At 48.5% G+C, this 23306-nt stretch overlaps 1 protein-coding gene across 1 annotated transcript in view; it reads right to left on the bottom strand.

The window, feature by feature from the left end:
* Positions 1-1134: 1134 nt before the first annotated feature.
* Positions 1135-23306, bottom strand: part of LOC146783040 (uncharacterized) — a 43569-nt gene continuing 21397 nt past the window's right edge. Inside the window, exon 2 of the mRNA XM_085637719.1 lies at positions 1135-5275. Coding sequence (XP_085493845.1) covers positions 4596-5275 — 680 coding nt within the window. The 3' untranslated portion in view covers positions 1135-4595. The remainder of the gene's footprint in view (positions 5276-23306) is intronic.

Genomic DNA, 23306 nt, shown 5'->3' on the forward strand with positions numbered 1-23306 from the left:
TGACACTGGATGGTCTCCTGTCTCCTGACACTGCATGGCATCATGTCTCCTGACACTGGATGGTCTCCTGTCTCCTGACACTGGATGGCCTCCTGTCTCCTGACACTGGGTGGTTTCCTGTCTCCTGACACTGGATGGCATCATGTCTCCTGTCACTGGATGGCATCATGTCTCCTGTCACTGGATGGTCTCCTGTCTCCTGACACTGGGTGGTCTCCTGTCTCCTGACACTGGATGGTCTCCTGACACTGGAGTGTTCTCTCTCCTTACACTAGATTGTCTCCAGAACATTGATGTTTCAGCCGTGCTGCACCGCTCCTGAGCCAGGACTGTGTTGAGTGCATCCGATTTCTTGGGCTTCTCCTGCATTGAGGTTGTTCCCCTCTCCCTCTGTCTCTTCCCTAGTCCAAGCCTCCTAGACACTGTTTTGCTTCTTCTTTCTGACAAGTAATCACCCAAGTATTCCTTTCTACTGTGTCAAGCACTGCTCCTCACCTGCTGCTTCCCTACTCTTTCAGTGTGTTCAGTTCTCCACCCTCAGGGGGTGCCGGAGACAGTGACGGGGTTTGTAATCACAGCTGCCAACCTCTGTATTTGTCATCCACTGCAAGGGTTGTCTTTGGGTTCACTTTTTATATAGTGATGAAAGCTACTTTCTGTATATTATAAAGTGTTTATTTACCTTCTCTTACTCAATGATATTTTTACTATGTCAAGGATCTTCTGTGCAGATAGAGACGGACACCATGACTTTACTACCCTGGAGGCCAGCTCTGAAGCTATCCTCTCTAGAGAGTCTGTCCTTGCCTGGCTGTCCTACGCCTGGGTCTTCTCCAAGGAGTCATCTGTGGTGAGAAGCTTACAAGCCTCAGGTTGGCGGGCGGTGCTTCCGATTGCCCATCCAACCCTTTAATGTTAGGGTGTGAATCCGCTACACCCCGGAGGTTGGTTACTCTGTGTGCTGAGTTTCCTTCGAAGTGCCTGTCGTTCTTCGCACTCACCTCCTCCCACGGATAGTGCAGGGTTCCCTACCGGTCCCTCCTCACCTGTGACTCCCTGGGAAGTCTATGAAACCTCTGTTCCTAATATCATATCCATTTGTTTCCATTTATCACATGACAAATCCATTACCCCAACTCTTCTTTATTTCATCAGAGTTTTTTTAACGGAAAGTCAGACAAACAAACATAAAAAATAAAACAATATTCCTTACCAGATTGTGCATAGAAGAATTGTTCATTCTAATAAACAAAGGTTAAAAACATTTGCAAGTCTCTTATAGGTGCCATTGGACTGCAGTTATAATCTTGACTTGTGCGGCCAAAAAGTACATATTTACTATAAAAAATAAATATACAATGCACAATGTCTTGTACAGGCAGCTTGCTTGACAGAGATATCTTACCATTGTATAATAGTTGTCCCAGCTCCTACGACTTAGGAAGCAAGTAATTGCACCAACTTTAAGTGACAAAATATTCTCCGTTTCTCTTCAAAAGCTCTGTACTATTGTAACTGATCAGTGAGGTCTCAGCCTTTGTAATAAGTCATAATCATGTTCATGCTTTACCTGTATTATGTAATAATGCTTAGCATTAACTGTGTTTGCAGCTAAGTGATAGACGTAAGTCCCGTACACGCTGTGCCACTAGAACCAACCATACCCAACCGAGGAGCTGCAATAAGGGTGAAGCTACTCTTAGCTTGCTTGTGGTCCGTTTCAGGGAGGCCTTGGGCTGGCAGTTCAGGCTATTCCTATTGGAGAAAGTTCAAGACTAATTTGCATCTGATTAGGTCCAAACTGGGGTGGCATGATGGTCAAAAGAATGATGGGTTGTAAGGCTACCCCAAGCAGTCGCCAGTGGTTAGACAAATGGCAAGCAATCCTTCTATCACCTTTTGTGTGTTTGATGTACTGCCCTAGGTGGGGCGGGTATGCTCTGATGCGTTCCACATGTACACTGTGCCCCTGACTGATAAGCCATAATCAGGGCAAAACTGGTCTCGGTTTGCATGTGTGTGGTTCAGGGAGGACCTGTATGGCGGCTCGGGCTGAAATGTTTTCTTTGGAACAGGATAAAGGCTGAGTTGCATATGGTTGGGTCCAAACGGAGTTGGTATGGTGTGTAAAATATCAAGCTGTGATGTGGCCCAAGTAATTTCCAGTGGCTGTGATTAACTCAAGTATTCCATCCATCACCTTTTTGTATACTGCAGTGTGTTGCCCTAAGTGAGAGAGATATGCCCAAACATGGCTCCTGTGCCCCTGTGCCATTGGAACTAAGCTGTGCCCAACTCATGAGCCCTCTCAAGGGTGAACCTGATCTTGGGTTGCTTGTTTGCCAGTTCAGGGAAGACCTGGCCTGGCAGTTCCGACTGGACTGTTGCCATTGGCACAGGGTCAAGACTGATTTGTATATGGCTGTGTCCAAACTGATGTGGCATGGTGCGCAAATGAAGAGGGGTTGGATTGCGACCCTGAGAGATCGGCAGTGGTTAGACAAACTGCAAGAATTCCTCCCGTCACCTTTTGTCTGTTTGACGCAACTCAGTGAAAGCAACCTTAGCTTTAGATGTGGTTTTAGGCTGCTGTTTAATTTTTAAATATACATCTATAGAATGTGGCTGAAAGTCTTTCTAATTGAAATAAAATAAGTTCTTACCTCAATAAACGTTTTGCATGGGCTACACCGGTAACTCCGCCTACTACTGCTTTTGACATATATACGTTTGGATCGTTCCCACAGTTTGTCATTTCAGACATATCTTTTGCTTGTGATGTTGCTATAAATTTATTATTACAAAGCACTAGACCAGAGGCCGACTCTCCTAGTGTGACAGTTGAAAGGTGCATCATTGCAAAGAATTGAGTATTCTGACGCTTATGCCCTACAATACCCTGAAAATTGTCTCTCCGTTTGCCTTGGGGTTTCCTTTTCCCCCAGTCCCATGTAGGAACCCACCCTGATGCCTCTCAACCTTCATTCAAAACTTACTGCCTACATTACAGCCCACATACACAGTTGAGATTTACATATATTACTTTCAATATGTTCTAAAGCAGTCATAATGTTTACATTACAACAAGTAGCCCTATAAATTCACATGGGAGGAGTTTTCATCTCGTGGTCTTTCAATGAGAAGTTGGCGTACGTCAAGCAAAAAAATTGATTCAGATTGTACTGTTCGGAGTAACCCTTGTTTGTAAGTTTTTTCGTGTTAGTCCTCCAAATCGAGTTGTCCTTAAACCAAATGCCTCGAGAACAGATGCTCCAAAATATTTCCATATGTTTTGCCATCATTCCCCTTGAAAGCATTACAGGTTTGATCTTGCTCTGATCTCTTAATAAATGCTTTTCATGGCAGTACATTCACAATGCTCATCTCAATCACTGCAAGTCAACCATGGTACAAGGTAAGAATACATCATTGTGTTTGTACCTGTGCATCAGCCAGCTCTGGGGAAGCAGTCTGACAGCACCTAAACATCCTGGCAGCTCTGCAACAAATATTAATCATAACAGAGGAGCCAAGCTTTGACTTAGGCCATTTAAATGTATTAGAGTTTCACAAAATGTCTTTTGGTTGTGTCTGACAGAGGTTCTGTTCACACAGGTCCGAAAAAGCTCCATCGATGACGTTTGTCGGTTCTCATTGCGTCAGACCCCCTACGCACACTTCATTAGATGCTCCATTGATTGTGTCTTTACGTTCTCGTGGGTCCAGGTCTTCCGTGTACAGGTCAGAAGATTCTCCGATGATGATGTTTTTATAGTCTCGTTGGTCCAGGACTTCTATGTACAGGTCAGAAGATTTTCCGATGATGATGTCTTTACGTTCTCATTGCTCCAGCCCCTCTACACACACTCCAATAGATGCTCCGATGATGGTGTCTTTACCTTCTCATTGGTACAGGTCCACAACGAAGAGGTCAGAACATTCTCCGATGATGATGTATTTATATTCTCGTTGGTACAGGTCTTCTACGTACAGGTCAGAAGATTCTTTGATGATGATGTCTTTACGTTCTCATTGCTCCAGCCCCTCTACACACACTCCAATAGATGCTCCAATGATGGTGTCTTTACCTTCTCATTGGTACAGGTCCACAACGAAGAGGTCAGAACATTCTCCGATGATGATGTATTTATATTCTCGTTGGTACAGGTCTTCTACGTACAGGTCAGAAGATTCTTTGATGATGATGTCTTTACGTTCTTGTTGCTCCAGCCCCTCTACACACACTCCAATAGATGCTCCGATGATGGTGTCTTTACCTTCTCATTGGTACAGGTCCACAACGAAGAGGTCAGAACATTCTCCGATGATGATGTATTTATATTCTCGTTGGTACAGGTCTTCTACGTACAGGTCAGAAGATTCTTAGATGATGGTGTCTTTACGTTCTTGTTGCTCCAGCCCCTCTACACACACTCCAATAGAGGCTCCTTTGATGGTGTCTTATGGGTCTCATTGGCCCAGGAAGTCTGTACGCAGTTCAGAAGATGCTCAGTTGAGGACATTTTCTCATTCGTCATTGCTCCACGCCAGGTCCTACCTCGATGTAGGACAATGATCTCCATCACATCGACACATCAGTGCTTTGTCTCTCTGTACTGGTGCCTCAGCACCCCGCAGATGCATTTTTTGACGCCTATAATGGAATCGGGCCTGGATTTCACATAGAACGAGACGCAGGCCAGCGGAGAACGGCCACCACCGGCATCAAGGTGGAAGGTTTCGTTTAAATAGCGGGAGAGTTTGCTGAGGGAAGTCTGTTCTTGCTCCTCAGAAGCCTGCTCTTCGCTGTACACAATGCCTAAAATGGCCGGAGTGACTCCCTTGCACCTCCCCCGGATGTCTTTCAGAATCTCTCTGATCAGCACCTTACTAGTCCTGTCTTTGATGAACTGGAGCTTGAACACGACAAGGATGACAGGGAACGGGAAGGCTTGGGGCTTCTCAAGCTGAGTGCATGGCTTCAATGAGGGCCCGGGGTTCCCCGTGTGGAGCTGCTGTGAGGATGTGGCATCCCCCTTAGTGATGTGAGCACAAGAACTGCCCTCAACAGGGCATCTCTTGTCATCAAAAAGGTCTTGAGCCACCTCCTGGAAGAGCTTCACCTTCTCTGCTGTTTCAGAAGATGGACACAGCATCCCCACCAACAGGAAGCTCTCCTTCCCGCCGACTCGGGCCACCAAATCTTGAAACTTCTTCTGAAGGTCTGCGTCCTGATCCCTGCAGTACTTGCTCTCGGCGGGAATGCATGGAGGACCTGCAATGACAAAGATGGAGTGAGCAGAGATGGAAGTGCCCATCAGAAGCCATGAGACAGTGGACTTATCTGCTCCACACAATCACAATCGGTTCAAGCCATGGCTATCAAACAATCGACAAAAGGGCTCAGAAAGTTGGTATTTACCCACAACAACGTCACCTGGCCACACCCACTGCTTGAGCCATATAAAAAAACTAAACGTCATCAAACGCAGTGTGTTGGATGCATCAACAGTTTACAACCAAACCATGTCTGTGAGACTGACAATATTTTAGATTATCATTGTTCCTAAGTAAATATGTGACCACTGCAGGCTCTACAGGCAAATCACTAAATTCTACAGGCTTCTGATGACACACAACTGTAATTTATTTTTTGGATTTTTTTTTTTCCAGAGTTTTATGGAGCACGATCTTGACCCTAAGATATCAGGTATCAGAGCACTTTACATGAGCACCAGTTGCCTTACACAAGGACACATTCATTGTTGTTAGGCACGGGGAGATTAAGTGATTTGCCCAGAATCACAGGATGTTGAGCGTCTTTGCCGAGACTCGAACCCAGTTGCCCAGATTTCAGATGAACTGCCCTAGCCATTAGGCCACATCCTCTCCCAGAAGGTCTCTTGTGCTCTGGACATCCAACGCTTCAGATGCTGCTTGTGTGGCGGTGGAGCCGGAGGCCCAGCTCCTGCCTGAAACATAACCGCGAAACGGAATCACAACAAGCGACAACTAGTCCACACCTGGCTCAACAACATGAGCAGGGACAGAGCTGAACCTCAGCTTTCACCCAGCGCCAAGCCACCTTGATTCATTCTGAAACCAGCCTCGCCCTCAAGGAACACATTACCAAGAAAACAAAGACGCCCTCGCACCAGGTCTCTCTGCTAAAGAAAGGGAAACTGTTTCTTTCAGGACGAGACTTCAGGACTGCTGCTCAAGCCCTTGTATTCTTGCATCTGGATGGTGTTAACGCTCTGCTGCCGCGCTCCTGGTGTTAACGCTCTGCTGCCGCGCTCCTAGTGTTAACGCTCTGCTGCTGCGCTCCTAGTGTTAACGCTCTGCTGCTGCGCTCCTGGTGTTAACGCTCTGCTGCCGCACTCCTGGTGTTAACTCTCTGCCGCCGTGCTCCTGGTGTTAACGCTCTGTTGCCGCGCTCCTGGTGTTAACGATCTGCTGCCGCGCTCCTGGTGTTAACGTTCTGCCGCCGTGCTCCTGGTGTTAACGCTCTACTGCCGCGCTCCTAGTGTTAACGCTCTGCTGCCGCGCTCCTGGTGTTAACGCTCTGCTGCCGCACTCCTGGTGTTAACGTTCTGCCGCCGTGCTCCTGGTGTTAACTCTCTGCCGCCGTGCTCCTGGTGTTAACGCTCTGCTGCCGCGCTCCTGGTGTTAACTCTCTGCCGCCGTGCTCCTGGTGTTAACGCTCTGCTGCCACGCTCCTGGTGTTAACGCTCTGCTGCCGCGCTCCTGGTGTTAACGCTCTGCTGCCGCGCTTCTAGTGTTAATGCTCTGCTGCTGCGCTCCTGGTGTTAACGCTCTGCTGACATGCTCTTGGTGTTAATGCTCTGCTGCTGCGCTCCTGGTGTTAACGCTCTGCTGACATGCTCTTGGTGTTAATGGTCTGCTGCCGCACTCCTGGTGTTAACGCTCTGCTGCCGCGCTCCTGGTGTTAACGCTCTGCTGCCACGCTCCTAGTGTTAACGCTCTGCTGCTGCGCTCTTGGTGTTAATGCTCTGCTGCTGCGCTCCTGGTGTTAACGCTCTGCTGACATGCTCTTGGTGTTAATGCTCTACTGCCGCGCTCCTGGTGTTAACGCTCTGCTGCTGCGCTCCTGGTGTTAACGCTCTGCTGCCGCGCTCCTGGTGTTAACGCTCTGCTGCCGCGCTCCTGGTGTTAACGCTCTGCTGACATGCTCTTGGTGTTAATGCTCTACTGCTGCGCTCCTGGTGTTAACGCTCTGCTGACATGCTCTTGGTGTTAATGCTCTGCTGCCGCGCTCCTGGTGTTAACGCTCTGCTGACATGCTCTTGGTGTCAATGCTCTGCTGCTGCGCTCCTGGTGTTAACGCTCTGCTGACATGCTCTTGGTGTTAATGCTCTGCTGCCGCGCTCCTGGTGTTAACGCTCTGCTGCCGTGCTCCTGGTGTTAACGCTCTGCTGCCGCGCTCCTGGTGTCAGCTCTCTGCCGCCGTGCTCCTGGTGTTAACGCTCTGCTGCCGCGCTCCTGGTGTCAGCTCTCTGCCGCCGTGCTCCTGGTGTTAACGCTCTGCTACCGCGCTCCTGGTGATTACGCTCTGCTATTGCGCTCCTGGTGATTACGCTCTGCTGCCGCACTCCTGGGGTTAACGCTCTGCTGCCGCGCTCCTGGTGTTAATGATCTGCTGCCGTGCTCCTGGTGTTAACGCTCTGCTGCCGCGCTCCTGGTGTTAACGCTCTGCTGCTGCGCTCCTGGTGTTAACGTTCCGCTGCCGCGCTCCTGTTGTTAATGCTCTGCCGCCGTGCTCCTGGTGTTAACGCTCTGCTGTCATGCTCCTGGTGTTAACGCTCTGCTGCAGCGCTCCTGGTGTTAACGCTCTGCTGCCGCGCTCCTGGTGTTAACGGTCTGCTGCCGCGCTCCTGATGTTAACGCTCTGCTGCCGCGCTCCAGGTGTTAACGCTCTGCTGACGGGCTCCTGGTGTTAACGCTCTGCTGCCGCGCTCCTGGCGTTAACGCTCTGCTGCCACGCTCCTGGTGTTAACGCTCTGCTGCCACGCTCCTGGTGTTAACGCTCTGCTGCCGTGCTCCTGGTGTTAACGCTCTGCTGCCATGCTCCTGGCGTTAACGCTCTGCTGCCACGCTCCTGGTGTTAACGCTCTGCTGCCGCGCTCCTGGTGTTAACGCTCTGCTGCCGCGCTCCTGGCGTTAACGCTCTGCTGCCGCGCTCCTGGTGTTAACGCTCTGCTGCCATGCTCCTGGCGTTAACGCTCTGCTGCCACGCTCCTGGTGTTAACGCTCTGCTGCCGCGCTCCTGGTGTTAACGCTCTGCTGCCGCGCTCCTGGTGTTAACGCTCTGCTGCCGCGCTCCTGGTGTTAACGCTCTGCTGCCACGCTCCTGGTGTTAACGCTCTGCTGCCGCGCTCCTGGTGTTAACGCTCTGCTGCCGCGCTCCTGGTGTTAACGCTCTGCTGCCGCGCTCCTGGTGTTAACGCTCTGCTGCCACGCTCCTGGTGTTAACGCTCTGCTGCCACGCTCCTGGTGTTAACGCTCTGCTGCCATGCTCCTGGCGTTAACGCTCTGCTGCCATGCTCTTTGGACACACAGATTCCACACTGTCTCCCCCTAAGGGCGTCCTACACACCGCAGCACGTTTCACCCACAGCCTGAAGACAGATGATGGCATCACCTCCACCCTAAGGAAACTACACTTGCTCCCCTTGCTGGACCGCACCACCGTGAGAGCCGGCTGCATCATTTACAAAGCTCTCGCATCCGTACCCCAGCCTATCTGGCTGACAAGCTCACACTCTGAAGGGGCCTGAACTCCTGCTGACAGGACACCATCGGACTGCAGAATCAGGGCCTGATGACACTGGGTTGGTTAATTCTGACCCGTGCGTGATCCCCTATTTAAGCACAGGTGGGAATTATGAGTTTTGTTTTGTTCAATGTGTCCGACAATTATCGGATGCATTAAATAACTTAACCATTACATGTTGGGAGGTCGAACCTGCCAAATTTTAACAGGGAACATTTTCTTGTACTTACAGTACCATAAAGATATGGTGCCTTAAACACCAAAATCTGTGTGTCATCACCCACAAACTCATGATAGATGCTATGCATTACCCTCGATAGATAATGTACCCTGTGGTAACTTTATTTATGATGTGCGATAAATAACATATAAACTCGTAATCAGGCCCTGCGGGGGAGGGAAGAAAAATAAATCAAGCAAGGCCACAGGCCTTCTCCAGCTGTGCACCTCTGGACCCACATCTGCGCACCCAGAAGGACCGCCCCAACACTGCGTCAACTTAGGAGAGAGCTGAAGACGCAGCGCTTTCAAGAACCCTACATCATGGCACAGTAACAGCCTCTACTTTCACTCCGAGGGTAGCGTCCCCTCCAAGCACACGTGGACTGTGTCTTTGCCTTTGACCCTGTACAGTGCTCCAAAGTCTTCCCTCGAGGTTGGCGCTATATAAATGCTACATACATACAACACCAAAAACAACAAGCCGCCTAGCCCGTGTTTTTTGAGAATGAAGGTTTTCTTCAGATTACAAGAGAACAACAGGGGACAAGAGGAGTCCCGCGTGTTTGCATGGATTTGAAATATCCCCCCCTCCACCCTCCCCCATGGACGTTTAATCATTTGATTGAATTATTGGAAAAGAACTATTCTATGGTCTAAAGGTCACTTTCTCCTCAGAGTCTGGGGCGCCCTAAATTTGGGGATTGTAGGAGCTCCATTCTTGATGCTGGTGTCTGAGAACCTTTTCCAACTAGTTTTTAAACCTGCTCATGACTTTACAAACAAAGGGCGCCAAGGAGGGCTGACGTCAGTATTATCATTAGTAAAAGGTGGAAGTTGCATCTAAAATGATCTGGGGCATAGATATGAGGAGTTTGTGTCATCCTTGCATCATGCAACGTGGTACATGTGTGATGCAAGCATCTAAGTCAGAGTCATGAAGTCACGCAAAGCCACTTTGCGTGGGTTAGAATGACTTGAAAAATCTGGAGTAACGCAACGCAGCACAGAGCAAATCGCTGCGTTGCTTCACACTGCACAATGGTGGCGTTGCGGTGGGTGGTCTTAAGCAAATCACATGTTTTTTGACACATTCCCATATTTACAAGGACTTGTAAACCTGGGAATGCACTAAAAAGATACGCCTTCCCAGGAGAGGCGTAACAAGAACAAATATCTTTATTTCCCCTTGTTTTTTCTTCCTTCTGTGTGTGTTGCATTTTGCACCAAAACTGGGGTGGTGTGGGGAGCCAGAAAACAATGGATTAAACTCAGATCTGTGACGGGGGTGAATGTTTGATTTGTTCAGCATTCCGTACATCATTTTTGCCACCGGTATAACAGCACGTGCCAGTGGGTTCGGCTCCTGCTTGCCTCACAGGTTCGAGGGACGTCTTGTCTTCAATCTGTTATCCCCTTAACACTCTGCTCCCCAACAGCACTGTCACCGGAGCTTCAGCAATGGAGGCACCTCAGTCCCACCACGAAGGGGTTAATCCTGTCATGCTCCCTTATAGGCTGCAATAGGGGCGGGACGCTGACTCATGATAATGTAATCAGGACAGTGACGGCTTACATTGTATCAAGGACAGTGACGGCTCAGATTGTATCGAGGACAGTGACTCGTTACAGTGTAACAAGTGACTGCTTACATTGTGTTCAATTATGTTTCTGTGGGCTGTGGGGCTGGTGTAGATCTGCTGCGATTTTAGGGTAGGTTTGCATGGGTTGTAGGGTTAGTGTAGATTTGAGGTGACTGTGTATTAGGTTTCCATGGGCTGTAGGGTTGGTGTAGATCTGCTGTGATTTTAGGGTAGGTTTCCATGGGCTGTAGGGTTGGTGTAGATCTGCAGTGATTGTATATTAGGTTTCCATGGGCTGCTGGGGTGGAGTAGATCTGTGGTGATTGTATATTAGGTTTGCATGGGCTGCTGGGGTGGAGTAGATCTGTGGTGATTGTATATTAGGTTTGCATGGGCTGCTGGGGTGGAGTAGATCTGTGGTGATTGTATATTAGGTTTCCATGGGCTGCTGGGGTGGAGTAGATCTGTGGTGATTGTATATTAGGTTTCCATGGGCTGCTGGGGTGGAGTAGATCTGTGGTGATTGTATATCAGGTTTCCATGGGCTGCTGGGGTGGAGTAGATCTGTGGTGATTGTATATTAGGTTTGCATGGGCTGCTGGGGTGGAGTAGATCTGTGGTGATTGTATATTAGGTTTCCATGGGCTGCTGGGGTGGAGTAGATCTGTGGTGATTGTATATTAGGTTTCCATGGGCTGCTGGGGTGGAGTAGATCTGTGGTGATTGTATATCAGGTTTCCATGGGCTGTAGGGTTGGTGTAGATTTGAGATGATTGATTGTGTATTAGGTTTCTATGGGCCATGGGACTGGTGTAGAGTTGAGGTGATTGTATATCAGGTTTCCATGGGCTGTAGGGTTGGTGCAGTTCTGAGGTGAACGTATATTAGGCTTCCGTGGGCTGTCCAGAGCAATCCCCAGAGATTTGGCACTATTGATACTTTCGGGTCTACGATCAACAGCATCTAGTGAATTGACCCAGTGTTGAGCTACGGGTGAGCTGCGTGGAGGTGAGACAATGAAGCATTCTGGGTCAGCGGATTCAGATTTAGGAGGTTGAGACCACCAGGATTGGATGTCTTTTAGAACCTGGTTTAGATGACGGAAACAGTCAGGACTGGATGTCTTTTTGAACCTGGTTTAGATTACAGAGACAGCCATGATTGGATGTCTTTTTGAACCTGGTTTAGATGACAGAGACAGCCATGATTGGATGTCTTTTAGAACCTGGTTTAGATGACGGAAACAGTCAGGACTGGATGTCTTTTTGAACCAGGTTTAGATGACAGAGACAGCCATGATTGGATGTCTTTTTGAACCTGGTTTAGATGACAGAGACAGCCATGATTGGATGTCTTTCGGAACCTGGTTTAGATGACAGAGACAGCCAGGGTTGGATGTCTTTTGGAAGCTGGTTTGAATGAGTACTCTTTCAAAGTGGAGATGATCGGGTAGAGCTGAGTTCTTTACTGCACGCCTGTGGGTGTTCGAACTTGGAAGACTGACTCAACCTTGGTACAGATTCACTTTAAGAGGTGAGCTTTACTGGGCCACATGACGGTTTTGCACTCCTGGGTGTGTGAAGGTGAATTAACCGTTGGGATTCACAAATCTGGATTCTTTGAATATGAGCTTTAAGACTCTTCAGAATACAAACTCCACGGACAAGACAAAACAGGCGTAATATGGCCTTTTTTGCATGTGTGTGTTTAGGGGAGCAGATAGTAAAAATGGGGTTCGGGGGTGTCAGAAGCTGGCCATGAATAATGCTTGGGACAATCTTAAAATTGGGAAATGGGGGGCAGTCTCCAACAGTCTGCATGGACGGTCCACACAGGAAACACATGCAAACCTACAACAAAAAGCTGTGATGTTTTATTCCAAAGGTGGGACATGCATCGGAGCTCCCCCATAGGGAGACCAACAGACATGGAGGCAAATTCTGCACAAGACTGTAAAAGAGTCAGGACAAAGGGCCAAAACTCAGTACAAAAATTCAGGACAAAGGGTCAAACTTCAGGACAAAAACTCAGGACAAACCGTCAATTTTACAGACACATCGAAGGAGAGGCAATACCCCACTATTTTATCTGCGCATTTATTCACTTTGTTCTACACAGCACTATATATTCCCTCTGGTCTTTATGTGATTGCCTCCGGGTGAGCTACATTCTGGTGACACATTTTGGGGGGGATTTACTAAGCTTTTGCGCCATGTTTGCGTCACAAAAGTGACGTAAAACATCGCAAAATCTTTTTTTTGTAATTTACTTTCCAGCGCTAAACATTTTTGCGCTGCAAATAACGTACAAGTAACGCAAACCAACGCATTGCGCTGCTTCATGTTACTTTGCACCATGGGGGCGTACCAAGGGTGGTGCATGGGCATTTCCATGCAACCACCCGAGGTTTCTCACGCTAAACCCAATTTACTAAAAACAGTATATTGGGTTTAGCGTGAGAAAACTTTTAAACTAGGCACAAGGAAGGAGAAAGCTTTCATTTCTCCTTCCTTTTCCGACTTTGCATGCGTGCTGCACTGTGCAGCAAAAATACAAAGTGGGAAAAGCTTTCCCTCAGTTCTAGCATAGTATTGTGTACAGGAAGGGCACCCTTCCTGTACAAAACCTATGCTACACTCATGCACACACCCTAGCGCTACAGTGCTGAGGTGTGTGCATGGCGCACGGCTGTTGAAACCAGCGCCGGCGCTCGGGAGAGGGGAGGAGAGAGCCATATCTTTGAAGATATCACACTCTCCTGCTCCTTCCCTGTCATGCAACGCATCGCAGCCTCGCAGGGGGGCTGCACTGCGTTGCATGACTTTTTAGTAAATCTCTCCCTTTGTCCTTGTTCAGTAGTAAATTAATGCCCTTGAGGACCGTGTCAGGTACATTACCCCTATCCAGATTCACCCAAAGTTTCTTGGAGAGAAAGCAGCAGCAAAATTGCAAATTTTGATTATATTTCTAAATATTTTAAAACCTATAGCCAACAGTTTGGGAAACATTAAGGTAAGTGACCATCTGCTAGTTTAGACGAGTTGAACAAAAACATCTGTGTCACCTCAACCTCCAGTCAACGTTAAACCAAAGAAAAATCAATGAGGCAGAGCAGATGGTGTGGCCGACAGTCTCACACCTAATGTCAGGATATGAGGTGCCCCCAACTTGTCTGTAGTCTCACGGCACTAGAGTGTGTGTGTGTTGGATTCTACATTTAGCTCAGAACTGGGAGTCCAGAATACCAGACAAAGAGAACTAAAGAGCCGGATGACATTGAGATCAGACGGGAGAGCCATCGCTACTGATTCAAAGGATTCCTGCGAAGAACCAGAGGCAGAAGGAAGAGAAGAACAAGGCTGACCATTCCCACATTCAGACAAGAGTATCGGAAAGTATTGTGTACCTGGGGGTTTGCATCAGCAGAGAGAAGAGAAACAGAAGAGGCACTGTCGAGGGTTGAGCAAGCAGCACCCCCCTGGCAAACTCTGCTAGTGCAACGAGCTGCTGATTGTGAAGAATGAGCAGGGGCCGCGCCCCTTGGAAGGCTCTGCTGGGCAATCGCCCGCTCTGCCCATGTCTTAAAATGGTTCTGCAGTCGAGACAGGACCAAACCAGTGATCTGGCTCATCCTTAAGTGCCAAAGTGCATGCAGAATCTTCAAAATATTTGGGATGTAAATTACACAAGCAAAATGTAAGATCATGATGAAGATTTCGTATTGTCAGAAGTGTTTCTTTAACATATGGAAGTGTTTTCTCCTTTCTATAGAATCAGACCTCAGATTGAACTGGGAATCAGTTACCTTTCGAGACCTAGGGATGAATATCTACCATGGCCCCACTGATTTGCAGGATGGAAATCTGGGCAGAGCAACACAGTCCCCTGAGCCCAGTTTGCTTTTTGATCTTCTCTTCCACTTTCAGGGATGAGCCGCGCGGCACTAGTGAAGACGGTGGTGCTGCCGCAGTTATTGTATTATTTTGGAAACCTTCACCTGCTCTTCCCTCGCCCCTTCTTCAGACACCTCAAGACGTCCCACGTCTGGTTTGGAGACCAAGGAGCCACCGGGTAGCTCTTACCACTCTAAAGGTACCTGTGACTGGTGGTTGATTACTTCTTCCGGACTTAGAATGCTATTGTTTACCTGCTCAGCTCCTTTGGTGGTTCGTTGGCTGTGTGACTGCCCCCCGCATGAGACGGGGTTTACCCGTAAAGACTTTAAGAAGGGCGTACCACACTACACATTGTTTCCTACTGACCGTTCTACCTAACGCCACCAGGGGGCATCCCGCACAGCTTACTAGAACCCGCAAACACACTAACACGAAGAAAATATACGCTCCTGCAACATCTTTGCTAGGCCTCCCCACTCACGCAGGATAGCTTCACTCAGGGCAACACAGGTCAGTGGCATGCTTCAGGCATCTCACAATTGGGGTATTTGTTTGTTGACAGCGAGCTACTAGATTTCTAAACTCTTAACGCACACTAGAATCTTCACTCAGGTCTATTCCTTTCTTAGGAACACCTTAAACAATCCTTAAATGCCCTATTTCAAGTCCACCCCCTAGCCCACCCCCACATGAAGTGTACCAGACGCTCTGCACCATAGGAGCTGGCGGAAAACTGATAATATGGGCGTACAGAGCTTTCCTGCAACACGTGGACCACTCCAGGGCTTCTCGCCATACTCACTGGTAGGACGACATGGCCAAACCTATGCACAATATGGACTGGGCTAAAATACTGAAGCATCCACACAAAGCATCCCACTGCCCCCGTGTTAAGTACATTACATTTAATATTCTGAACTGAGACTACCTTACACCTGCCCGAATTACCAATATATGCCCCGGAGTCACAGCAGCATGTCCTCGCTGTATACAATTAGATGCAGATCCGCTTCATACTGGCAGAGAGTTGTGGAGGTGCTGGCGAGCACGATGGCCGTGTACTAATGAATGTCCCAGAAGCAGTCCCGATTGGGTGCATTCCACCGCCTTAAGTTCAAGAAACCCTCAACCAAGTTCCTCTACCTGGCTCTTCTCCTAGCAAAACGCAATATTACACTGCTCCGGAAGGATTCGCTTCCTCCAGTTACCGTAAATTGGACCAAGGCTTCGCTGTCTTGGTTTTGATGTCTGTGCAATCTGTTCCACAGGGAGGTATGAGCGGTCTGAGGAAATATTTCATTGCACGGGCCTGGGATATTTTGGTGGAGACGGCACCAAGGATGAAACTTTCTGGCCATAATCCAACCCCGACTCATGCACTCTCGGTTTGTATATAGTCGTTCTTGCCACATCTAGACATCTACTCAAGGCAGTGGATTAAGGGCGCCATCTCCAAGACACTGTCATGATTTCCCCTCTAGAACACTTTCTTCGAAGCACCCCAGGGTTCATTGCTCCCCTTCCCTGCGCTAATAGTTAAAGCAGCGGCCACTGGGCGGGGGGGGGGGGGGGAGGGACAGTTTATTATGGGTCAGTTTGTTACAAAGAAAAATGTACAAATTGTGTGCTAACTATTCATAAATAGCCAAGCACTGTTCTTCTGTACTTGTATGATGACATCTATTGGGATGTATGTCGTTACACGCACACTTTTACAACGCATGCACTTACAACGCATTTTTTACAACGCAACATCCACTACAACACATTCCATTACAACGCAGGACACTACAACGCATTTTTAAAAACTACCTTTACAACGCATTCCATTACAACGCATACTACCTTTACAACGCATACCATTACAACGCATAATATTACATTGGATTTAAGGTAAGTGTTGGATAGTATAGGGGTAAAAATTACTATTCTAACTCCAGGGGGTGCAACAGTAGGGCAAGTATTGGATAGTATAGGGGTAAAAATTACTATTCTAACTCCAGGGGGTGCAACAGTAGGGCAAGTGTTGGATAGTATAGGGGTAAAAATTACTATTCTAACTCCAGGGGGTGCAACAGTAGGGCAAGTGTTGGATAGTATAGGGGTATAAATTACTATTCTAACTCCAGGGGGTGCAACAGTAGGGCAAGTGTTGGATAGTATAGGGGTAAAAATTACTATTCTAACTCCAGGGGGTGCAACAGTAGGGTAAGTGTTGGATAGTATAGGGGTAAAAATTACTATTCTAACTCCAGGGGGTGCAACAGTAGGGCAAGTGTTGGATAGTAAAGGGCTAAAAATTAATATTCTAACTCCAGGGGGTGCAACGGTAGGGCAAGTGTTGGATAGTATAGGGGTAAAAATTACTATTCCAACTCCAGGGGGTGCAACAGTAGGGCAAGTGTTGGATAGTATAGGGGTAAAAATTACTATTCTAACTCCAGGGGGTGCAACAGTAGGGCAAGTGTTGGATAGTATAGGGGTAAAAATTACTATTCTAACTCCAGGGGGTGCAACAGTAGGGCAAGTGTTGGATAGTATAGGGGTAAAAATTACTATTCTAACTCCAGGGGGTGCAACAGTAGGGCAAGTGTTGGATAGTATAGGGGTAAAAATTACTATTCTAACTCCAGGGGGTGCAACAGTAGGGCAAGTGTTGGATAGTATAGGGGTAAAAATTACTATTCTAACTCCAGGGGGTGCAACAGTAGGGCAAGTGTTGGATAGTGTAGGGGTTTTAATGTAATATTATGCGTTGTAATAGTATGCGTTGTAAAGGTAGTATGCGTTGTAATGGAATGCGTTGTAAAGGTAGTTTTTAAAAATGCGTTGTAGTGTCCTGCGTTGTAATGGTATGCGTTGTAGTGGATGTTGCGTTGTAAAAAATGCGTTGTAAGTGTAGTGCGTTGTAAAAGTTGCGTTGTAAAGGTTGTTCCCCCATCTATTGCTACATACCTGGCTGCTATCATGCTATGTAGTAACCCCCTTTGGCATACAACAATAACATCTTTTTTTTAAAACATATGGGAGTGTTTCATTTTAGTGCATTAGATCACAACATTGCTTTGGCATTTATCTGAAATGAACATTTCTAAACATGAACTTTATAATAGTTTTTACCCTCCCTCTTGACCGCACCAGGAGTGAACAAAGTGAACCAACTATCCGGGGTCCCTTACATCATGACTGATATTATTGTTATGGATGGGGAACATTCCAGGCTAATAAAACATTCAAGTTCTTTTTTTGCACACAGTCCATCTTAAACTGAATTACTTGAAAGCGCTCTCAAATGTCACTTTCAAGTACTTTAGACACAGGAAGTAAATTGATTTGACTAAGACCACACAACGTAGCCGTGCAGGAAATCTTGGATTTAAACCCAGGCTTCCTGGTTATACATAGTGCACTCACTAGATTCATTTATTTTTCTTAATGCCCTTCAAGACCAGAAGACAGTGTTTTGTAAATAAACACAGATCACAGGTTACTCCGACACAATATCTAACAAGCATTTACAATGCAACGGTCTCGGCATTGTTAAAGTTAGAGCTATTGGCATTGCTCATGACATTATTTTTGTTTTTTTTTGTTTTTAAAACATGTAAAGAAACGCCATTGTTATTTACAATGTCAATAGCTTAATCAGTGTGTGTGTAGGTGGCTCTGTGTGTGGGTGCAAATGCAATAGGTCTCGCATTTGAGAGTGATTAAGCTATTGACATTGTAAATAACAATGCCGTTTCTTTAAATGTTTTAAAAACAAAAACATAAACAAAAATAATGTCATGAGCAATGCCAATAGCTCTAACTTTACCAATGCCGAGACCATTGCATTGTAAATGCTTGTTGTTTAGTCAGTCGATTCAAATGTCAGCGGTAAATGAGATTTGAAGAGCGAGCTGCGCCAGGCACTTGCGCATTCGTTTTTTCTTTTGTTCCTTCATCTGAACTCGATACCCATGTGCACTTCTGTGGGCTGTTGCCATTTGCTATGTTTTATTGCAATACAATTTGGCAAACTGTTTCATTTTTCTATGCCGAAGTGTCATCTCTGCCAACCAGTAGCGCTTAGAGGAAGGGCTAGAAGAAATGTCAACCCAAAGCGCTACATGAAAAACTTGCATCCAACAGGGGAAGGTACCAAGGGCGGTGGCTGTCACCTGCCCCTCCTGACACCTCGAGAGTTTCCGCAGCTCTGCCCTGCCCAGGGTCCTGCCCGGTTACTTCTTTAGTCAATATGTGGGCAGTTTCCCACTGCCCACTTCAGTGCGCGGAGGTCACGTTTGGAACAGTAGCTAGTAACTCATGTATGAGAAGCCATGTGTAGTAAAGCACACTTCTAGCGCAGGAGCGGTCTCGCAGCGCTTGTTGGTTAACAGCTACACCAGTGTTCAAAAACCGCAAACATGGCACTGTAATCCTGGCTTCTCTACCTGCCATCACTGTGTGACCTTGACAATATCACAATACCGCCCCGAATCCTTTCCTTATCTCTCAAACACCGGTAGCGCCTGGTTCAGTTTGGAGTGAGCGCTTAGCAGCGCTATACTAAAAATAATGCATCCGGTGTGGAATGAATCCCTCATATTCATTGTAACAGGACCGCCCCCTGTGGGTGTCAGGTGGGTATGTGACCCTAATGGAGAAGACCCCAACCCCGGCCCAGCAGTGCCCCCCGGATACAGTTGGTTCTTACCTGGTCCCGGGGTTGTCACGGTTCCGGGGTGCCCAGGAGGTACGAAGAGCAGCAGCAGAAGCGAGTACCAGGTGCAGAACCGAGCGGGGGAGCCGGGACTCACCCGGCCCATCTCTGTCTCCGTGGGAGCCACTGCCCGGTCTCACTGCCCGGCCGTCTGGGGCAGCAGCCTCCGCCCTGCACTCCTGCCCCGGAGCACTGCCCTCCCTGCCCGGCCGTCTGGGGCAGCAGCCTCAGCCCTGCACTCCTGCCCCGGAGCACTGCCCTCCCTGCCCGGCCGTCTGGGGCAGCAGCCTCAAGCCTGCAGTCCTGCCTGGACTGCCCTCTCTGCCCCACCTTCTGGGGCAGCAGCCTCAGCCCTGCACTCCTGCCCGGAAGCACTGCCATGCGCCGCCTTTGCCCCTTCACCCTGTCCCGTCCAGAAGTTGTTTCGTTCACAGTCCTGCTCTCGGAGAGATCTCTGCTTGTATCCCCCTTCTCTCTGTCCTACGGTCCTGCCCGGCGTACTGTCCTCGCTGCCTAGGTGCTCCTTCACTCTGTCCAGGGCTGCAGCTCCTGCCCTGCGGTCCTGGGAGGGATGTGAGAGAAACCTAAGGGCACTATCGCGGTGGAATTTGAATTGCGACCACGGCCCTCGTAACGTCTACACTCTCGGCTCACCTAGATCGCAGCGCCTGCCTCACCTGGGGATGATTATGGCTCCGCAGCACGGCCGGAATCAGCGCGTCCTTGCCTCAGCATCTGCTAATGTTTCACCGGCACAGGAGAGTAAGGGCACGAAAACCACTGCATTAACCAGGGTCACTTAATGTGATCCAAAGCTAAGCCATGAACACCGCCACCTTTCTCCACCGCCGCCTTTCTCCGAAGCGAAGCAGAAATGCCTCGGAGAAACGCAGCGGCGGTTTCGAATTCGGGGGCGTGTTTTCCTTTACTCTCCTCTTGCCATTGGCTGGAGGAGATAATTAGACTTCTTGAAAAAAACACGCCCCCGAATCCGAAAAGGACGGGGCCTGTTCGGAGTGACGGACCTCTTCTCCAATGGCTGGCCAGCATTCAAGAGGCCAGCCAATGGAGAACAGGGGAGAAGAGGGGCGGGTACAAGCCCCTCTTCTCCAAGTCATTAAATCTCGGATCGAGACTGCGCAAGCGCAGCCTTCGAGCCGAGACCTAAAAACAGGTCCATAATGAAAGTAAGGGAGGGCAGGACACCGTGTGCTAATATCACTGACTGTTTAGACATTATAGAGCTATTCTAGACGTGGTGAACCACTGAAGCGTTGAGCCAGGCTCGAGCCTGAAGCCTGACTCTGGCTCAGCTCAAGGTCCTTTTGGGAAAAAGGGGGTGGTGATGGACAGAGTTTCTGAATGATGCAGAATACTCTTACCAAGTCAAGAGATCATGGTTTTAATCCATCACCGTTTTTTAGCTCACTGCACCATCCCAGCTCAGAACCCAGCTACACGCAAATTAGTCTGTACCTGTCCCAGTGCATGATGGGAACAGGGCACACCAAACTACCAAGCCAATTCTTATACTGGGAAGGAAACAAGCTTCCGGGGACCGGTTTCTGGCATCACAGCCTTCGTCGGCCCGGCTTGCCTGAATCCTGATGGTGCAGTGAGCAAGGGACTCACGTCTGAGCATACCCTCCCACACTGAGTGTGGATAAAATCGATTTGGGAAAAAGGGGGTGGTGATGGACAGAGTTTCTGAATGATGCAGAATACTCTTACCAAGTCAAGAGATCATGGTTTTAATCCATCACCGTTTTTTAGCTCACTGCACCATCCCAGCTCAGAACCCGGCTACACGCAAATTAGTCTGTACCTGTCCCAGTGCATGATGGGAACAGGGCAAACCAAACTACCAAGCCAATTCTTATACTGAGAAGGAAACAAGCTTCCGGGGACCGGTTTCTGGCATCACAGCCTTCGTCGGCCCGGCTTGCCTGAATCCTGATGGTGCAGTGAGCAAGGGACTCACGCCTGAGCATACCCTCCCACATTGAGTGTGGATAAAATCGATTTGGGAAAAAGGGGGTGGTGATGGACAGAGTTTCTGAATGATGCAGAATACTCTTACCAAGTCAAGAGATCATGGTTTTAATCCATCACCGTTTTTTAGCTCACTGCACCATCCCAGCTCAGAACCCGGCTACACGCAAATTAGTCTGTACCTGTCCCAGTGCATGATGGGAACAGGGCAAACCAAACTACCAAGCCAATTCTTATACTGGGAAGGAAGCAAGCTTCCGGGGACCGGTTTCTGGCATCACAGCCTTCGTCGGCCCGGCTTGCCTGAATTCTGATGGTGCAATGAGCAAGGGACTCACGTCTGAGCATACCCTCCCACACTGAGTGTGGATAAAATCGATTTGGGAAAAAGGGGGTGGTGATGGACAGAGTTTCTGAATGATGCAGAATACTCTTACCAAGTCAAGAGATCATGGTTTTAATCCATCACCGTTTTTTAGCTCACTGCACCATCCCAGCTCAGAACCCGGCTACACGCAAATTAGTCTGTACCTGTCCCAGTGCATGATTGGAACAGGGCAAACCAAACTACCAAGCCAATTCTTATACTGGGAAGGAAACAAGCTTCCGGGGACCGGTTTCTGGCATCACAGCCTTCGTCGGCCCGGCTTGCCTGAATCCTGATGGTGCAGTGAGCAAGGGACTCACGTCTGAGCATACCCTCCCACACTGAGTGTGGATAAAATCGATTTGGGAAAAAGGGGATGGTGATGGACAGAGTTTCTGAATGATGCAGAATACTCTTACCAAGTCAAGAGATCATGGTTTTAATCCATCACCGTTTTTTAGCTCACTGCACCATCCCAGCTCAGAACCCGGCTACACGCAAATTAGTCTGTACCTGTCCCAGTGCATGATGGGAACAGGGCAAACCAAACTACCAAGCCAATTCTTATACTGGGAAGGAAACAAGCTTCCGGGGACCGGTTTCTGGCATCACAGCCTTCGTCGGCCCGGCTTGCCTGAATCCTGATGGTGCAGTGAGCAAGGGACTCACGTCTGAGCATACCCTCCCACACTGAGTGTGGATAAAATCGATTTGGGAAAAAGGGGGTGGTGATGGACAGAGTTTCTGAATGATGCAGAATACTCTTACCAAGTCAAGAGATCATGGTTTTAATCCATCACCGTTTTTTAGCTCACTGCACCATCCCAGCTCAGAACCCGGCTACACGCAAATTAGTCTGTACCTGTCCCAGTGCATGATGGGAACAGGGCAAACCAAACTACCAAGCCAATTCTTATACTGGGAAGGAAACAAGCTTCCGGGGACCGGTTTCTGGCATCACATCCTTAGTCGGCCCGGCTTGCCTGAATCTTGATGGTGCAGTGAGCAAGGGACTCACGTCTGAGCATACCCTCCCACACTGAGTGTGGATAAAATCGATTTGGGAAAAAGGGGGTGGTGATGGACAGAGTTTCTGAATGATGCAGAATACTCTTACCAAGTCAAGAGATCATGGTTTTAATTCATCACCGTTTTTTAGCTCACTGCACCATCCCAGCTCAGAACCCGGCTACACGCAAATTAGTCTGTACCTGTCTGTCCCAGTGCATGATGGGAACAGGGCAAACCAAACTACCAAGCCAATTCTTATACTGGGAAGGAAACAAGCTTCCGGGGACCGGTTTCTGGCATCACAGCCTTCGTCGGCCCGGCTTGCCTGAATTCTGATGGTGCAGTGAGCAAGGGACTCACGTCTGAGCATACCCTCCCACACTGAGTGTGGATAAAATCGATTTGGGAAAAAGGGGGTGGTGATGGACAGAGTTTCTGAATGATGCAGAATACTCTTACCAAGTCAAGAGATCATGGTTTTAATCCATCACCGTTTTTTAGCTCACTGCACCATCCCAGCTCAGAACCCGGCTACACGCAAATTAGTCTGTACCTGTCCCAGTGCATGATGGGAACAGGGCAAACCAAACTACCAAGCCAATTCTTATACTGGGAAGGAAACAAGCTTCCGGGGACCGGTTTCTGGCATCACAGCCTTCGTCCGCCCGGCTTGCCTGAATCCTGATGGTGCAGTGAGCAAGGGACTCACGTCTGAGCATACCCTCCCACACTGAGTGTG

Source organism: Triturus cristatus, chromosome 12 (assembly GCF_964204655.1).
Source record: "Triturus cristatus chromosome 12, aTriCri1.1, whole genome shotgun sequence".
NCBI classification, from domain to species: domain Eukaryota; kingdom Metazoa; phylum Chordata; class Amphibia; order Caudata; family Salamandridae; genus Triturus; species Triturus cristatus.